At 40.7% G+C, this 17,767-nt stretch overlaps 1 protein-coding gene across 7 annotated transcripts in view; it reads right to left on the reverse strand.

Moving 5' to 3' along the window:
* The window catches only part of LOC140493514 (kielin/chordin-like protein), a 328,873-nt gene continuing 311,106 nt past the window's right edge, over positions 1-17,767 (reverse strand). For 6 of the 7 annotated variants that reach the window (XM_072592025.1, XM_072592028.1, XM_072592026.1 and 3 more), the window contains 6 exons: positions 15,247-15,421; positions 12,472-12,619; positions 10,856-11,021; positions 8,088-8,268; positions 6,078-6,203; positions 1-515 (listed from right to left, as the gene is read on the reverse strand). In XM_072592025.1, coding sequence (XP_072448126.1) covers positions 418-515; positions 6,078-6,203; positions 8,088-8,268; positions 10,856-11,021; positions 12,472-12,619; positions 15,247-15,421 — 894 coding nt within the window. In that variant the 3' untranslated portion in view covers positions 1-417. Of the gene's footprint in view, positions 516-6,077; positions 7,443-8,087; positions 8,269-10,855; positions 11,022-12,471; positions 12,620-15,246; positions 15,422-17,767 lie in introns of all 7 variants that reach the window. The other variant, XR_011963701.1, reaches the window with a different exon arrangement.

The following is a 17,767-nucleotide window of genomic DNA, read 5'->3' on the forward strand; positions in this document are numbered from 1 at the left end:
TTTAATAATAACAGTATTTTAATGTAAATCCAGTCTCTTATTTCATGTACAAAACTAATATCAACTCAAGTAAGACATTCCATAGAAAGACTCTGATGAAAGGAATAATAAGATTTATACAATACTGTACAGAGTAGTTCTCAATTTTACTGAGGTAATAATATTGGAGATGTACCATCTGAATAAATAAAGTTATGTTCAATAATCTGTTGATCAGTAGTTCACAGTTTTGGTATCTAGTCTAAAATGCTTCACAAAGTCACCAGTGTACTCCAGTGTACATCCTCCAGTCCCAGGCCAGCTGTAGTGTCCACACTCATTGAGTGAGGGCTCACTAACCTTTCCACCATCAAACCAGGAAGATTTGTAGTAACTTCAGTTAAACCGTGGGTATAAATGGACCACTGTTATGCACCATCACAAACTTGGGAAGAAGGAGGCCCCTCTCTGGCTGTAGAGTGATTTCATTGGACACAGTGAAGGTGGCAAACAATTCGACTGATACATGAACAGACCTATAAGACAGGAGGGGGGTAATATTAATTGCTGTAAGCTTTCCTGAGTTAAGGAGAGTCAATTCATTAACCTGGCATTCATTATCCCCTATTAAAACATGTGTGCATGAAGATACTGAGTGAGATGTCCCATGATATTGAAGACATCTAACTAAATATCTTCCTCGTTGAACAGTGTAGTGCTGGAAAAGCATAGCAGATCAGGCAGTATCCAAGAAGCAGGAGAGTTGACATTCCTGATGAAGGGCTTATGCCCGAAATGTCAACTCTCCTGTTCCTCAGAAGCTGCCTGACCTGCTATGCTTTTCCAGTACCACACCTTTTGACTCTGATACCTCCAGCATCTGCAGTACTCACTTTCTCCTAAATATCTTCCTAAGCCAATCCTGGTCCAAGGAGATCAATTGCAGTGATTTTTCACGTGGTTAAAATTGTTCATCGCTAACAATCCACAAAAATCACCACTGTAATGGTATTCTTCCTAATTTCTAGTCCCCAGAATCAGATGGCACAATAAAGCTGAGACCTGACCATTCAATTGTAAGGGTTTAGCACAAATAACTTTGCTTTTGTACATTATGCTTTGATTTATAACATCATGGGTTCCATATATATGTTTTTGAAAAACTGATGTGAGCAACAAACCAGATGTGGTTATTTAGTAACAAGAGAAGAATCTTGGGAATAGTTCACACAATCTGAGTAATGACATGATCAGGCCTAAAATGGAAGGCAGTGGATCACAAACAACAGAGTTAATTTTGTAGAATCAAGAAGCACATCCATTGATAAAAATTTTGGTAGAACAACACTGGTGGATATAGGCGTATTGAAAGCACAAAATTAATTTTAGTCAGAAGGAGTGGGAAATGCCCAGAGGTACAAGGAAGGTTGAATATTCATGAATTTATGAGTTTTATTTCAGCCCAAACAGTGAAGATCAAAATAAAGATTAAATGATTGAGGTCCTAGCTCAGGTCTGGTGAAAATAGTAAAAGGAATGGAAGAAAAAAATTGGAGATGTGTTAGTTATAATCTTCCAAACCTGAATGTTTCGGGATGATACTAGACAATACAGTGAGGAGGTTTTGTGGCACAATGGGTAGGTTCTTACATCAGTGACAGAAACTCTGAATTCGAGTCCCATCAAAGGACTTGAAGAACATGGATCGTGATTTCAAATATGGCCAAACAGCTTGAGTGTTGACCTTAAAATTCAACAAACACACGCCAGTGGCAGATGGTATGAGCAGGAGAGATTTGTGGTCAGCCATTTGGCGAAAAGAAATGTGGAGCCACTACCATCACCATCCAAATGTCCAGACTACAACATGCAGTGAAAGTGCATGTTATCACAGCAATTCAGATGCTAAGTGATCTGTAACACACCACTACCATGAGACAATTTGTATAAGACTATAAATGATGACAATCAATGTACAACATAATTCAAACTTATGACATATAGTACAAGGAATGTAGCTGTGGGGATACAGAAGTGGCTATCAGACAGAAATTAAAAAGTTGAACATGTTTGTTTCTTTGCATCGGTGGGATTTGGGGTGGGATGTTTTCCAAGTATCCATTTCTGTAATGGCGGAAAATATTAAGATAGTATAATAGGCTAATTGGCCTAATCTGTACTGTATTTACGGCCAATATAAAACATTTGAACATCCAAGCCTCAGAACAATTTCTGGGACACTATGGACAGCCTTATTGTCCAGCAGTTGCATACTTCTGGTAACATTATTAGCTGCAAGACCTCATCACTGTTAACGCATTGAAGATCATAAAATATATTTTTATAAGTAAAGGATAGCACATATGTTGAACTGGATAAACAACATTCCTTTGATGTTCTGACAGGGGACTGTTTCACTGTTAACTGTAGCAAATTATTTTAGAAGCTGAAAGAAGCTTATTCAACAAGACATGGTAAGAAATTTCACTTAAGTCCAGAGAGAGATGCAGAAGAATTGATACCACTTCATTCAACAAAACTTGGGGAGAAACAGAATAGTTGACTGAGGAGACAGGAACAAAAGTGATCATGGATAATTTCTTGGAGACATAATTTCAATGTCATACCAGCCATTGTAGAGACCGATGGAATCTGATTAAAGTAAAAGAAGAGTTTAAGTTCTGCCCAATAATTTCTGGAGTAAAAAGGGGCATTAAGCCTTTTTAACAATACCATAGACTTAAATGAAGAGAATACCGTTTTGATGACAAAAAAAAGTAACAGTCTTTGGAATTTATGTAACATCATTCACATCCACAGGATGTTCCAAAAATTCATGGGAAAAGGAAGCTTTCTATGCTTTACATTATGATGTGGAGGTGCCAGTGTTGGACTGGGATGGACACCGAAAGCTTGTGGTGTCAAAGAAACCTGTTGGACTATTAGCCGGTGTTGTATACTTTACGTTGGCATAGCAATAGACAATAGACAATAGACAATAGACAATAGACAATAGACAATAGACAATAGATGCAGGAATAGGCCATTCTGCCCTTCGAGCCTGCACCGCCATTCAATATGATCATGGCTGATCATTCCTAATCAGTATCCTGTTCCAGCCTTATCTCCATACCCCTTGACTCCACTATATTTAAGAGCTCTATCCAATTCTTTCTTAAAAGAATCCAGAGACTGGGCCTCCACTGCCCTCTGGGGCAGAGCATTCCACACAGCCACCACTCTCTGGGTGAAGTAGTTTCTCCTCATCTCTGTCCTAAATGGTCTACCCCGTATTTTTAAGTTGTGTCCTCTGGTTCGGCACTCCCCCATCAATGGAAATATGTTCCCTCCTGCCAGAGTGTCCAGTCCTTTCATAAGCCTATATGTTTCAATCAGATCCCCTCTCAGTCTTCTAAACTCAAGGGTATACAAGCCCAGTCGCTTCAGTCTTTCCGTGTAAGGCAATCCTGCCATTCCAGGAATTGACCTCGTGAACCTACGCTGCACTCCCTCAATAGCCAGAATGTCTTTCCTCAAATTTGGAGACCAGAACTGTACACAGTACTCCAGGTGTGGTCTCACCAGGGCCCTGTACAGCTGCAGAAGCACCTCTTTGCTTCTATACTCAATCCCTCTTGTTATGAAGGCCAGCATGCTATTAGCCTTCTTCACGACCTGCTGTACCTGCATGCTTGCCTTCATTGACTGGTGGACAAGAACACCCAGATCTCTCTGAACAGCCCCTTTACCTAATTTGATACCATTGAGGTAGTAATCTGCCTTCCTGTTCTTGCCACCAAAGTGGATAACCAGACATTTATCCACATTAAACTGCATCTGCCATGCATCTGCCCACTCACCTAACTTGTCCAGGTCACCCTGTAATCCCCTAACATCCTCATCACATTTCACCCTACCACCTAGCTTTGTGTCATCAGCAAATTTGCTAATGTTATTGCTGATACCATCTTCTATATCATTTACATATATTGTAAAAAGCTGCGGTCCCAGCACGGATCCCTGCGGTACCCCACTGGTCACTGCCTGCCATTTCGAAATGGAGCCGTTAATCACTACCCTTTGTTTCCTATTAGCCAACCAATTCTCTATCCAATCTAGTACTTTGCCCCCAATCCCGTGCGCCCTAATTTTACTCACTAACCTCTTGTGTGGGACTTTATCAAAAGCTTTCTGAAAGTCCAGGTACACTACATCCACTGGATCTCCCTCGTCCATCTTTCAACAGAGTAGCACCTACAGAGTAGCTGCCAAATGTTCCTTTAAATTTCAGGAGATCCACCTTTCACGTAATGGAAGCTGAAAATGGTACTGGGAGTTGTCGTTGAGTTCCATTTCCATCTTCATTAACATAAACAACCATTCCACCAATTCTCAATGCCTGTGACTGCAGCTTTTTGTAAAACAACTCCTCCCTTTACCTCATGGCTGACCAATCTTTCAACTGCCTGCCTGATCCCACAATATAATTCATTTTTTAAACCTCTACACTTCTCTGTCCTCCTTTCTCACCTTCCTTAAAATTCATCACTTTGTCCAGGGTTTTGCTTGTCCCTCCTAATTTCCTTTTGCACAGCATCCACTTTCTCCCCACAAATCTCTCACACACCTAGGGATATTTACACAAGTTAAACATCTTACATAAATGCAAATATCTGTTGTTATCCGATATCTGAACCAGTTGGACAAATTTGCAGTGTTTTGAATATAACGAAGGCAATACACCATGAAGTTTCAAATTTCTTCCCTTTAATTGGCATGAACCCAATCACAGGCGTTAAGTACCTAATGCCAGAAATGCAGGCAGGTTGGGACCTGCTCAGTTTGCTTGTAGCTTGGGAGTGTTCATTTTGACGTGTACTTGAGGAAGGGAGACAGGAGGGGGTAGGAGAAACAGCTACCTATGCTCTCTGCTGCTTTCAAAACTACTATGTTTAACTGAGATATAATTTGATATATTAAGCTGAATCCAGCTGCAGATTTGGGGCAGTGGGTGAAACCAAGATATTATAATGATTTCTAACCTGAGTTACTGGAGGTGCTATGATAATTATATTAATTGCCAGGAGCAGAGCATTTGAAAAATAACGTTGAAGGAACAACTCCCAGTTACCATTCATTTCTTGAAGTTTAGTATGCCGAATGTTAAGCCAAGAGTTCAAATCTGTCACTCAATTGCACATCAGTTAACACAATATCTCAATGATAATACTATATTCAGATTCGCTTAAGTGAAAGCAGGTCAAATACAGCTTTGTATATTAAAACGCTTAAAGCAAATTATAAAAAAAACTTTTCCACATTGATTGTAAGTATTATTGAAAATTTTCCATAGAATCCAAAATATAACATTTTTCTAGGGGCTTATGAGAGATGTGAACTTTCCCAACTGGTTCAGATATCTGTCAGCAACAACAAATACTTGCATTTATATAGGATCCTGAACATGGCGAAACATCACTAGCTGTGTCTAAGGATTCTAGGAAAATAAATCTAAGGGAGCATATTAGGAGGGATGACCAGAACAAAACACATTATTACTGCCAGAAAATCAACATTGCGTTTTGAAATTTATATCATGCCAAAATAAATTAACACAGTTCATTAGTACACTAGTGGTTGGTTACTATAATTTACCACCAATACTTACATTTCACCATCAATTAGTACAGATCATCAGACAATACAATGGTATTACTACAACCTTTGAGCTGTCATAACTAATCAAAACTATACAACAGGGGACATAGGGACACTTAATATACATTCTTAATGTAACATGGTGGATGGAGGCTGTGGTACCAACTGCCATATTACACAGTGAATCTGGACTATTGTACACTGCCACACAGGACTAGTTCAAAACTGAACTCAGGCACAATTAGAACAACGGAACAGAACCCACACTGGACATGGATTGAAAGAGAAGAGATTCAACAATGGGTTAAAGTTGAAAATGAGTGGACACTTGCTACTTTTCTCTGTCTTTGTTACTGTCAATCTGTTCTGGTTGTGTGATAGATTATGGCCCATAGGTAGATGGACAATGATTTTATATTGTGTTTATTTTCTTTTGTTACCTGCAGGGCACTGGCAGCCAGGCACGCAGGTGCTTGTGGAGCACTGTGTCTCTGGTTGTAGGTAGGTCGAACAGGGTTGAGGGCAGCTACACTCAGTATAACTTGAGCCACCGTTGCAAGTTACACCTGAGAAAGAGAACAAATGATTGAAGTCTATATTCATCCTGGCATTTTAAGCAAAACGTTTCCTGGGTAAAATCTATCTCAGATGCAAACTTAGTTAGACTCTTGGCAACTGATTTTTCCAGTATCACATTAAGGTAGAACATGACTCCTGAATCTGGTGCTCCATTGGCCCATCTGGGTAAATATATTGCCCATAGTGGTTCTGATTGATACTGTTCTAAAGGTCCCAAACCTTTCTTTATTTAGCTTATTGCATTCAATTGCTGCGTTGCGGTTAGCCTCAATGTGTTAGGAAGCAGAAAGTAAATAAAAAATAAAGAGATCCTGATCCTGAACACCAATCAGAAGCCTCACTGCAAAACATGGAAATAAAGGATAATAGCAATATTGACACACATTTGACTGAATAATACAAAATTGAGAGAAATTGTCAATGAATATTCTTCGGCATGGAGTCGATTTATAGTGGAGTTCCCAAGGGGTCAATATTGGGATCCTTGCTTTTCTTGATGCTTGTGACCTAGATTGTGGTGTGCAGGGGACAGTTTAAAAATTTGTGAATGATAGAAAATCTTGCAAACTGCGACAAGGTAGTGGAATAGGTGTATAGGTGAGTTCAATATAGAGACGTGTGAGCTCATGCATTTTGATAGGAAGACAACGGAGAGAAAATATAAATTGGGACTACAGTTTGAAAGGGAGGTATAGGAGCTGACAGACCTCAATGCTCTGTGCACAGATGATTGAAAGTGGCAGGACAGATGGAAAGAACAGTTAATAAAGCATATTTATCCTATGCTTTGTTAATAGGTGCCTAGAGGTGAAAAGCAAAAAAGGTGATGTTGAACTTATATCAAAAATTTTTTGGACCGAAGGGTCTGTTTCAATGCTATACATCTCTACACCTCTATGACTCGATCATTCTTGTAAATCTTCTCTGGACTCCTCCAATGCCCGCACATCCTTCCTTATATACAGGGCACAAAACTATTCTCAGTGTTCCAAATGCAGTCTGCCCAAAGCCTGATACAGCCTCAGCAGTACATCTCTGCTCTTGTATTCTAGTTCCCTTGAAATGAATGCAAGCGTTGCATTTGCCTTCCTAATTGCCAATTGAACCTGTTTGTTAATCTTAAGAGATCCTGAACTAGGGCTCCCAAGTGCCTTTGAGCTTCAGATCTCTGAGCAAGGATATGATGCTGGCAGCTCCATGAAGATGATCCAGTCAATACTCAGTATCTGCAGCAAAGAAAGGTCACATAAGTTACTGGAGCAGTAACATCTCAGCAAGTTTCAACAGCTGCAGCGACTCCTTATAGACCTATTCCATCACTTAATGTAATCATGATTAACAAGCATTTTAACTCAAACTGTGTGTAGGGGAAAACATGAGAGGAGAAATGGGTGATATGCATGTGAAGGAGCATAGACCCATAATAAGGAGCTAATGATGGGTTTAACAACTGCTGCTTGGCCCATCAACTTGGTCATCTGTTTTTGGTAGGGCTGTTATAGTTTACACCAGAGATATTACAGATGGAAAACTGATGTACCGTAAGGCAGTCAATTCAATCCCAAGCTGGTCTGCAAATGGAGCTGACCATCAGTTGTGCCTTCAGTTACCAAAGGACCTATATTCTGGAATTCATGCCCCAAACTTTCATTCTAAGTCACTCCTTATAATCTAGTTCTTTGATTACCTAAACTAATACATAAAGCAGCTCAGAATCAATTTTTATTTCTTAATGCTTCTGAGCAGTATCAAAGGCACTACATGAATGCAAGTTGTTGTTGTTGATATGAAATGAATTTGTTGCTCTGAAAACCCTCGCTCCGACTGACAGACTCCAGGCCATCTCACTGGGGCCCCAAGCAAACACTCACCGCACAGCGTTTCGTTTCTCCAGTTTAAGATGATTCCATTTCTCAGAGCACGGAAAGCATATGCTGATAGTAAACTGCACAGGCACCATGTCTGTTCCACACAACTGCACAGGTCAGTCAGGCAGGCTTGGTAATAAGGTTGAGGATCGACACTCTCATGTGCTGCCTGAAATAAGGGACCCTGAGAAGAGCAGAACAGAACTGGCCATCACTACTGGAATTCTTCAAACAGCATAAATAATACACTACCAAAGGTTAAGGATGGGTTAAGTAGTCAATACATTTAAATTTAAATTCTGGTTAATTATTTTTGGAGTCAAATTCATGGAATAGAACTCTCAATCTCTGACATTATGGTCTGATAGATAGTTCACAGCAGGTACAACATAAGAGATGAGGGTAAGGTTGCCTCTGTATTGTAAATCGAAGCAAGGCAGGAACATTATGGGATATATTTTAACTCATGGCAGGTCCCAAACAGACAATTATGAGTTTTGAGAAGATTTGTAGCTCAGGTTGAGGTTCTGGTTGACATCACCACAGGAAATGACATCACCAACCCAAAGAAAGCCAAACATATAAATAGAAAGCAGGAATCATCAACAGTGCTTCGCCCGGGTGCCCAATGAAGATGTTACCTAGTATGGTGACAAACGTCTGGAAATGAACCTTCCAGCTCAGCGAGCAAACCTACCTCCAGACAATTATGAATTACACATGTGCAGCCACATCACAGATTCTGGCCATTCTGACTCCTGGGCCCTCAACTACAAGCAACCCCAGATCATTTTCTGTCTGGAATGGGCAGGAAGAGAGCGTACAGAGCAGTTTTCATCAGATCAAGATTGGACAGCCCCAGCAACGTCCAACTTGGAGGCTGCACTAGGCTTTGGAGCATCTTGTGGACTGGTGGGAAGTCCAGGTCAGTCGTGGCTTTTCTGTTCCTGCTGCTCCCCACTAAAGAACATTGTTTCAGTTACATGGAATGATCTGCTTCCACTTTCCACTGAGCACCAATCTGCTTTCTGCCTGAGGGGCAGAATACAACAGAATTACTGTCAAGCCCCCAGTCAGAGTATCACAGGGATCCAATTAACCTCATGGGACCCTGACTTATAGAAACTCCAGAGGATCCCATCTGCTTTGGGCAGCCTCTTCATCTATCTGCTCTTTAACATTTGAAGCAACAGGAAAAGACTGGAGCAGCTAGGTGGTCTGTTCCTTTTTTAGCTGCCCTACCTCTCCGTTTCTGACAGGTTAGGTTTAAAAATCAATATCTCTGCTTTGAGCTGTGCAGTAGATCTCCCACAGCACTGCCCACACAGTGGTCAATGGTTTGATTTTTCTGTGATTGCTCGTCTGGTAAGATCTCTGTTGACTGTGTGTGATTCAGTAAGCCTAAGTGATGACTGAGAGCAAAATAAATGGACAAAGCCCAGAAAAAGACCATGAAGCAAGCCAGGATAATCAGGCATAGTTCAGGCATATTGCATGTGCAGTGATATTTCAAAAGCCTTGTTAATAACCTCTGTCCACCCTTTGAGAACAGTGTAATTCCTGTACTACCTGAAGATACACAAAATATACAACAAAGTGGCAAGACAACGCCCCAACATGGTATGACCCAGTTAGGTAGAGACTCCGAGGAGCAACGATATTGGAAAAGAGCAGCACAGTTTTGATCATCCTGATGATAGAAAGGTGGGATTTAGAAACAATGGAACTAGAAAGACTTGTGGTAATATTTTATCAAACCCCATGCTGTGACAATCAACAGATGATCAGGCAGCGAACACAAGGAATGACTGAGGTGCCTCTACGTGGAACACAGTTGGCAGAGGTCATAGGTCATGGGGGGGGGGGGGGGGGGTAGTGGAGAGAAAGGTGGGTTGTGAAGAAAATCTCACTAACAGTATTAAAGGATGCACCATGAAGAAAAGTGAAAAAGTAGGGAAAGGGTGAATTAGAAACAGAATTGTAGATGTGAACATTTTGCTTTGGTCTTCCAAGTGCCTTTCATTAAAGGAGGACACATTGCAACAGGTACAGGGAAGGATAGGTTAGATATTCTGAAACAGAAATATTGTAAATAATCAACTCATGGTGTTGAACCCAGACAACTACCCAAGCTGAGATTATTTTTACCTGAGATTGGCAAGAGTTGGGTATTGGCATGATTGCCACCTATGGTTGGACTGGATTTAGAGAGATTTATTCACATGACCATCTCCTTCCAAGTGCCACTGGAACATTTTGTGCTGATGGTCACCTAAGTGTGTCAATTATTCAACATTACTCACAACCCTATACACTTCGAAAAGACATGCTATCCATTACCCTATTTTGCTGGAGCTGTCAGTTATTGTTGGGAGCTTTCATCGTATAACTGTTCAGCTTCAAATGCCCCATTCCCACGTCTCTGCATTTCCTTGGCCAGTCTTCCCACAACAATTCGGAAATATACAGACTTTACTTTGCCTGACTGACAATCAAGGATTATCCAATTAAACAGCATTTTAGCCCCTAACTCCAAGATTATTCCTTGCTGTCAGTTGAATCTTTACCCTGGGCTGTTTGGAATAACACAAAGAAACTAACGTGGAATTCTAGAGACTTTGGATAATCCAGAATAATTGATTAGATTAGCTGTTAGCAAGGAATGTACCAATAAGGGAAAAAATAAAATTGGTGAAGGATTGCTTTTTATTTTGGCTGAATGAGTTGCCTGGTGTTAAATCACAAAAACAAGTAATTCCTTAAAAGGTTACCATGATAATGCTGCAAGTCGTGTTGGCTGCGTGTTTATCAGCAAGTATTGTTCCATTGCACGGGTCCTCAGTATCTTCAATCATGCACGGTCTCTCTTTATTCACCCTGATGGGCTGGACATTTCCAAACCCAACAGGGGACAAAGCCTTTTCTCCACTTGGTAACCTGTCCCACACAAACAATCCATTGTTATTGTCTCGGTGCAATTTCACTAGATGAATGTGAAAACTAGTAACTTAAGTTAGAGATGAAAATTCAACCAGCATTTTCAGTGAAGGGAGTTTTAGTACCACCATTCAGACAAATAGTTATTCACTTCACAAGCAGCTGAATGAGGTTAGGTATAATGTAAGAGAAAGGCAGAATAAAAGCTCCCCCTAATGTTCATCTGTCAGCACGGCTGCATGAGGCACCAAGATGTGATTAGATTCTTTACCCTGGACTGCAAAGTCTTCCAGTTACTCAGTAAAATAGTGGAGACCTATATACATGATGGTCAGTGGAAGCTACTATGGTTACGGACTCCCTACACTTGGAGATCTCATACCCCAACGGCAGGGGTACATCAGCGCAGGATGAAACAATGTGAGAGTGGTGTCATGATGCCTCCCATGTGCCTGAATGTGACCCCTACTGGAAGACTGCATTGACCCCATGCTCAAAATAAACTCCATGAGTGTTTTTAGTCAGAATTTAGGCAAGCTGGACAACCTCCTGAGCAGGTACTAGAATTGCTGCCCAGAACAGACAAGGCAAGGACTGGAGATTTGTCAGGCCACATCAAGCAAGTGCGGTACCCTCCCACTGACTCCATAAACTTCAACTGGATTAGCACTGGGCAAATACTGTTTCGCACAATTCCACCAGGATTGTGACGAGAGTAGTTTCTGTGTCTTTGTAATAATCTGTTCTGCAACTGATATCAGAATAATTGTTTAAACAATATAGAGAAAGCGTAAATTTGTATACCAAACTGCCAAGCAGGAAATATTCAGTGCAAACACTAGGGATAAGTAAAGGAAAGCACTTTATCAAAGGACTGAAATTCCACAAGCTTCATGAATGCAAAGCTCAAGCAGAAGGTGAAGACTATAAATGATCAGGCAGCCAATACCTCAAACTGAGCTCCCAATGGGGAAGGCATTATTGAAGAGAGCAACTGTTAGTGCCTGCAGCTTTGATCTCTGGTCATACTTCCTGAGAGCAGAATCCTTCTTTGGGATAAAGGTTTGATAGAATTAGCCATTGTACATTATCAAAGATAACTTAATGCTGGGTCAAATGAAAGTGTGAGCTGCTCTGGGATAGTCAACTTTAGCAACAAAAATGTGACTTTCTCAAGTTGTAGGAGTTGATGACTCATCCAAGGGGAACAATTGGAATCTAACTTGACCATCAGGAAACTGACAAGATTGGATAGCACGTTAGTTTTTAAACTCAGTTTGATCTTACTCTGTATTATGTCAAAGGAGAACAATAGTGTACAGGCTATAAAACCAGTATTAGGATTCTATCCTGGTGAACTTTGCTTCAATAACACCTTCACCCACTACCAGACATGCAGACAGAACAGTAAAGCTGAGACTGTAGTGTACAAATGGACTTCAACACTTACACAAAATCATCGGATGAATTTCCATTCCAGTTGCCACACAGTCCACATATTCTTGATTGCAACGATTCAGGGACATTGATTTCTACAAAACCTTTCCCATACCAGGTGATGCTAAGATCTTCCAGTAAGTTTAAAGTTACATAGATTCCTGTTGAAAAGAAGCACCACAAACTCTGAACCTAGAATAACCTGGCTGGATTTTGCTGCACACTTCTGCACAATCTCTCACAGTGCAATACCAGACTAATGTTAACTTTGTTAAATATGACAATGCTTTCCAGATTTCTAGATCACACACACTTGCATTCCTCCTGTTAAATTTATGAAAATTTTGGATGATAGAATAAGAATGTATAAACATAAAAACAGGAGGAAGAGTCGACCATATGGCTCCTCAAGTCTGCTCCACCATTTACGATGTTAATAGTTGATTATATGCCATCACTCCACTTTTCTGTCCACGCTGCATCTCATTTGGAAATCCAAGTATACTGCATCCACGGGCTCCCCTTTGTCTAAGGTTGTGTTCTCACAATATGCTAATAAATATATCAACCATAATTTCCCTTTTTCAAAACTATGTTGGCAATGCCTGACTAAATACAGATTCTTAAAAACAGATATCAGCACTTTCTTGACAACCGATGTGCAATGAAGCTCCTCCTCTGTTCATCCTGTTCCTCTTGTTGGAATGTACCCAAACCATCTCCTCTTTAAAGGATTGAAATTCTTAAAAAAAAACTTTCGTTCGAGTTTTACCTGCCAATCTTTGATTCCTATTCCTCTACCAGACCTCTTTTCACACTGTTGCAGTTAGCCCTCTCCCACAATTTGGTAATTTTAGTCTGGATTGCAGGTCTGTTTTTAAATATCTAATCTAAACCTTACGGGAATTTAATCACTAATCTCTAAACATTCCCCTCTGTACACATGATCCGACTCTTGCCCCAATACCAGTCGACCAATGCCTCCATCCTCATTGGAAAATGTACTGATCACGAAAATCCTTTCGAAAAAGATTCAGAACCTCTTTCCCCCTCTATCTTTTTACACTATTACCATTGTTATTATTCAGATAATTGAAGTCCCTAACTATCATTACTCAAATGGTTCTTGCATCTCTCTAACTTACTGATAAATTTGCTCCTTATATCCTTCTCATTAGTCATTTGTGTGTTGATTTTCTTAAGTGATGTAGTGATGCAGTGCTGTCTGTCTCTTGCTGTGCATCATAGCCTTGCATTCCTCCCCTCCCCTGAACTTCTTGCACTTCTCCCTCTCCCCCCACCCATATGATGCCTGGTTCTTCCTGCAACTTCCCACCCTCACAGCCTCTCGATTCCCTATTGGTAGACCCCAGACCTGGCAGGTGGAATTCCCTCAAAGCTTCTTAGCATTCCCAAGTATGGCACTCATGTTTAGCCTTGGCTATTGCTCCAACCTTGTGGCTTTAGCCCCCGCCCCCCCCACTTCAGCTTTTCTTTCATCCCTGTGATTTAGAGGCTGATCTGCTGATCTGTTAATCATGAATGTTTTCATCACTGGTGAGTATACTTCAAAAGTACCTCTCTCGCCATAAAACACTTTGCAGTATCCTGAGCTCATGAAAAAGTAAGTACACGTAAGTAATCTTTTTCAAAATCTCTGACAAGGCAGTACTGAAATACAAGGGTTTAATTAACTTGAGTGTACAACCTGAGCTAAGTGTCAGTCCTGGCTCAGTTGATTTACTGTTAATATTGAGTCAAAACATTCTAGGTTTAAGTTCCACATTATGACATTTGAGCACAAAAATCAAAGCTGACACTTCAATGCAGTGCTGTGTGACGACTGACCTGTTGGAGGTGCTGTCTTTGGAATGAGATGTTAATGCAAAGCTCCATTTGTCCTTTCTGGTGGATGTAAAAGATCCCAAATGACATTTTTTGAAGGGAAGGAATTTCTCCCTGGTAGCTTGTCCAAAATGTTTCCATCCAAACACATCACAACACAGATTACCCGATTATTATCTGTTTGTGGGGTGTTGCTGTGCACAATATGGCTGCCACATTTCCTACATTAAAGCTGTAAAATGCTTGGAGACCGCCAATGGTTGGAAAGGGTTGTAAGATGGTTATAAATGCAAGTCTTTATTTCAGTGACTGCACAACATCAGAAGCCAACTTCCAGGATTAAAGGCAGTGGTACATATTGACTGTGTTAAACAGTCAAGAATGTGGTAGTTTGTTCATGGAATGAGGTCATCACTGACTCGGCCTGCATTTATTGCCCATTCCTAATTACCCAGAGGGCAGTTAAAAATCAACAGTACTGCTGTATGTGGGTTTTGAGTCGCATGTAGGCCAGCCTGGATAAGAATGGCATAATTTCCTCTCCTAAAGGGCATTAATGAACAAAGTGGATTTTTACAACAATCAACAGTGTTGCATGGTCAATATTAAACTAGCTTTTACTTTAGGATATTTATTGAGCTCATATTTTATGATGGGATTTGAATCCTTTCACCCAGAACAAAACCTGGCTTTCTGGACTACTAGTTCAGTAAGATTACCACGACAGCACCACCTCTCCCAGGTATCATGTCAAATCAAAGGACATTCCCAAACCTGCAACGCACTTGAGTTAACTCATTGAGAGAGAACACATCATTTAAAGCTATAGACCAAAAAACATTAACCTTTCTAACCCAATTTTGGATAATGCTCCAGAGACAGTAAGGCAGATACCTCGGAGCTGCCAGCTCTGTAACTTTTCTCTGCTGAATAAGCTGCATACCTGAATGCTGGATGGAGATGCCTGCTGCATCAGCATAAGGAAGGTCTACTTCTGTGTTGTCAATTCGAATTTGATTCTTTTCTGTAAGCTGGATTGTTCTATTTTCAATCTTTACAATCAACGCTTTTATCCCAGGCTCAGTGAGACTGTCATTCCATTTACTCTGATAAACTACCTGAGGAAAATAAGTTATCATTAGGAAGCAACCATAACTCCTGTTTAAATTTGAAATTTAAATTTAAATTAGAAAGCCACACAAAATCTACTCGTTACTCGCCATTGGAAGATTCAGAGGCAACGGGAGCGGTATATTTGCTCAATGAGGTTGAGTTGAGATTTAGCTGTTGTACCGCTTTGGAGTAAGCAGATTGCAACTGAGGTTCTACATGAGACCAAGCCTCTGAACTGAATGTGGGCGCAATAATTGGGAGTGGAGCTGAGGCCAGGGCCTAGGGGTTAACGTCTGGTGAGATTGGCCAAGAGGTAGGTGGTAGAGATGGCTGAGTGGGAGCTATGGGGTTCATGGTAAGAGGAAGGCTGAGATTGGAAAAGCTAAAAAAAGAACAGTTTTTTGAGTGGCCACCACGATGCGAGGAACAATACTGATGGGAGCAGAAATTTGTACTGTCATTTGTCCATCACACACTGTATGGCTTCAGTTCAAATGTCACTGGATGGCAAGTGATCAGGTCCAAATCCTCCCGTCCGGAAGGATTGGGTATTATTTCCTGTCATTGGTTCCAATCTTCAGTGCCTGGCTTTATAGGGACTTTGTGACCGAGTGGGACAATACGTCCAAAGATACCTGACAGAGATAATTAATGATGACTTCTCATCTGCTTCACATTATCTCTGTCCCAGATTCAATCAAACTATTGAATTCTCAGCCGTCACCTCTGACAAAGCACATGAAATATCTTCTGACACTCAGCTTGGATGGTAATACAAAAGGGTGGTATTTTCTTGGCCATCTGACCTATGTCCTATTCGATGCACAATCCCAATGGCTGTAATGGGGTATAACAGGCAGCCAAAGCCATACTATCTATTCTACATGACTGTCCAAATCACCTTTCTAGTCCTGAATAACACAAACACTGTAATGAGCCCGCACAGGACCCACATTGCTAAAGTTGGTAAATTAATTCTCTTCCATCTGCCGAGTTCACGATACAGCCCATCCAGTTTGTGAGTGAGGTAGACAAAGCTATCTGCTGCCTCCCTATTGTTAATGCTCTGTATTTAGTGTTTGCACTGAAACTCTGCACTGTTGGAAGCTTTTCTTGTATCGGAGATACCAGTGGGCTGAACCTGGTTTCTTTCTGTTGAGGACTCTCTACTGTGTCACCAAAATTGTGGAAATCCTGACCAAGGAGGGCAACATGAGGCAGGTTGAAAAATGTGTCTTTAGCAAGAGTAGTTTCTGTCTTTATGGGATGAAATAGAGTCAGCAGGTACCAGGAAGAGTATTAGCTAGGGATGGGCAATAAATGCCGGTGTAATCAGTGATACTCACATGCCGTAAATGAAAATGAAACAAATCCTAGAACAGTGCCACGGGATGAGATGGGGGGGTGGTGTCAGTGCTTCAAGTTTCTAATGGTGCAATTCAATGGGTTCAATTTTGAAAGTGCATGTAATGCCTCTGTGTAACATCTTTATTTAGTTGTAAAGGCAAGCATCCACGTTCCCATAATCTGTGCAATCTGTATAGAAATCACTATTTACATATGAAGTTGCACTGTAATAATAGAGCAGAAATCAGAAACTCACTCCATGAGGTGCCGCATTTGAAACCTATTGGATGATGTACAAGTGATGCTGCTGATTGTGGGAGATGTGCTGTCATGATCTGCCATGGATATCTCTGCCATTCTTCTGCAATTCCTCTGTGATATCCCAAATCTAACTCTGCCTAGATCAAACCCTCTTTCTGCTTTCTGCACTTTGCCATATAGAAGAGATCTCTTGTACAACACACACCCATTATAGAACACAGGTGATTTATTTTAACTGGAATGAAACTTGAATGGATCCTATGATGAGTGATAAATTCCATCAATTATCTGTGTGATGAAGATAAAGATTGTTCCTATTGACTCTGAACAATAATCACTGAATACTGAAGGGCACTGGATATTTCATTGATGATAAACTTCATAAACATTATCAAGTACACCTGCATCAACAAGGGCAAAAGGATGAACACCAATAAAGCAAGCACCAAATGCATCAGCACAACAAAGGTAATATTAACATGGATAGCAACAGTGACCATACCATCACAAATATTACCACCCAGAACAATACACTGTCAACAGCAAGAACTGCAACATCAATAGTACATGTGTCACCAGCAACAACATCAACAAAACCCATTGTGAATGCTGCCAATACCAGGAGTAGAATTTTCCCACACTGTAGAGGCAGTGTGAGAGGAGATGAGTTTGGATGATAGAGTGTCAGGATGACTCCCTGATATATTCCCCTTATTTTTACATTTCCCGGAGTTGGGAGTGCA

The sequence above is a fragment of the Chiloscyllium punctatum genome, chromosome 22 (assembly GCF_047496795.1).
Source record: "Chiloscyllium punctatum isolate Juve2018m chromosome 22, sChiPun1.3, whole genome shotgun sequence".
NCBI classification, from domain to species: domain Eukaryota; kingdom Metazoa; phylum Chordata; class Chondrichthyes; order Orectolobiformes; family Hemiscylliidae; genus Chiloscyllium; species Chiloscyllium punctatum.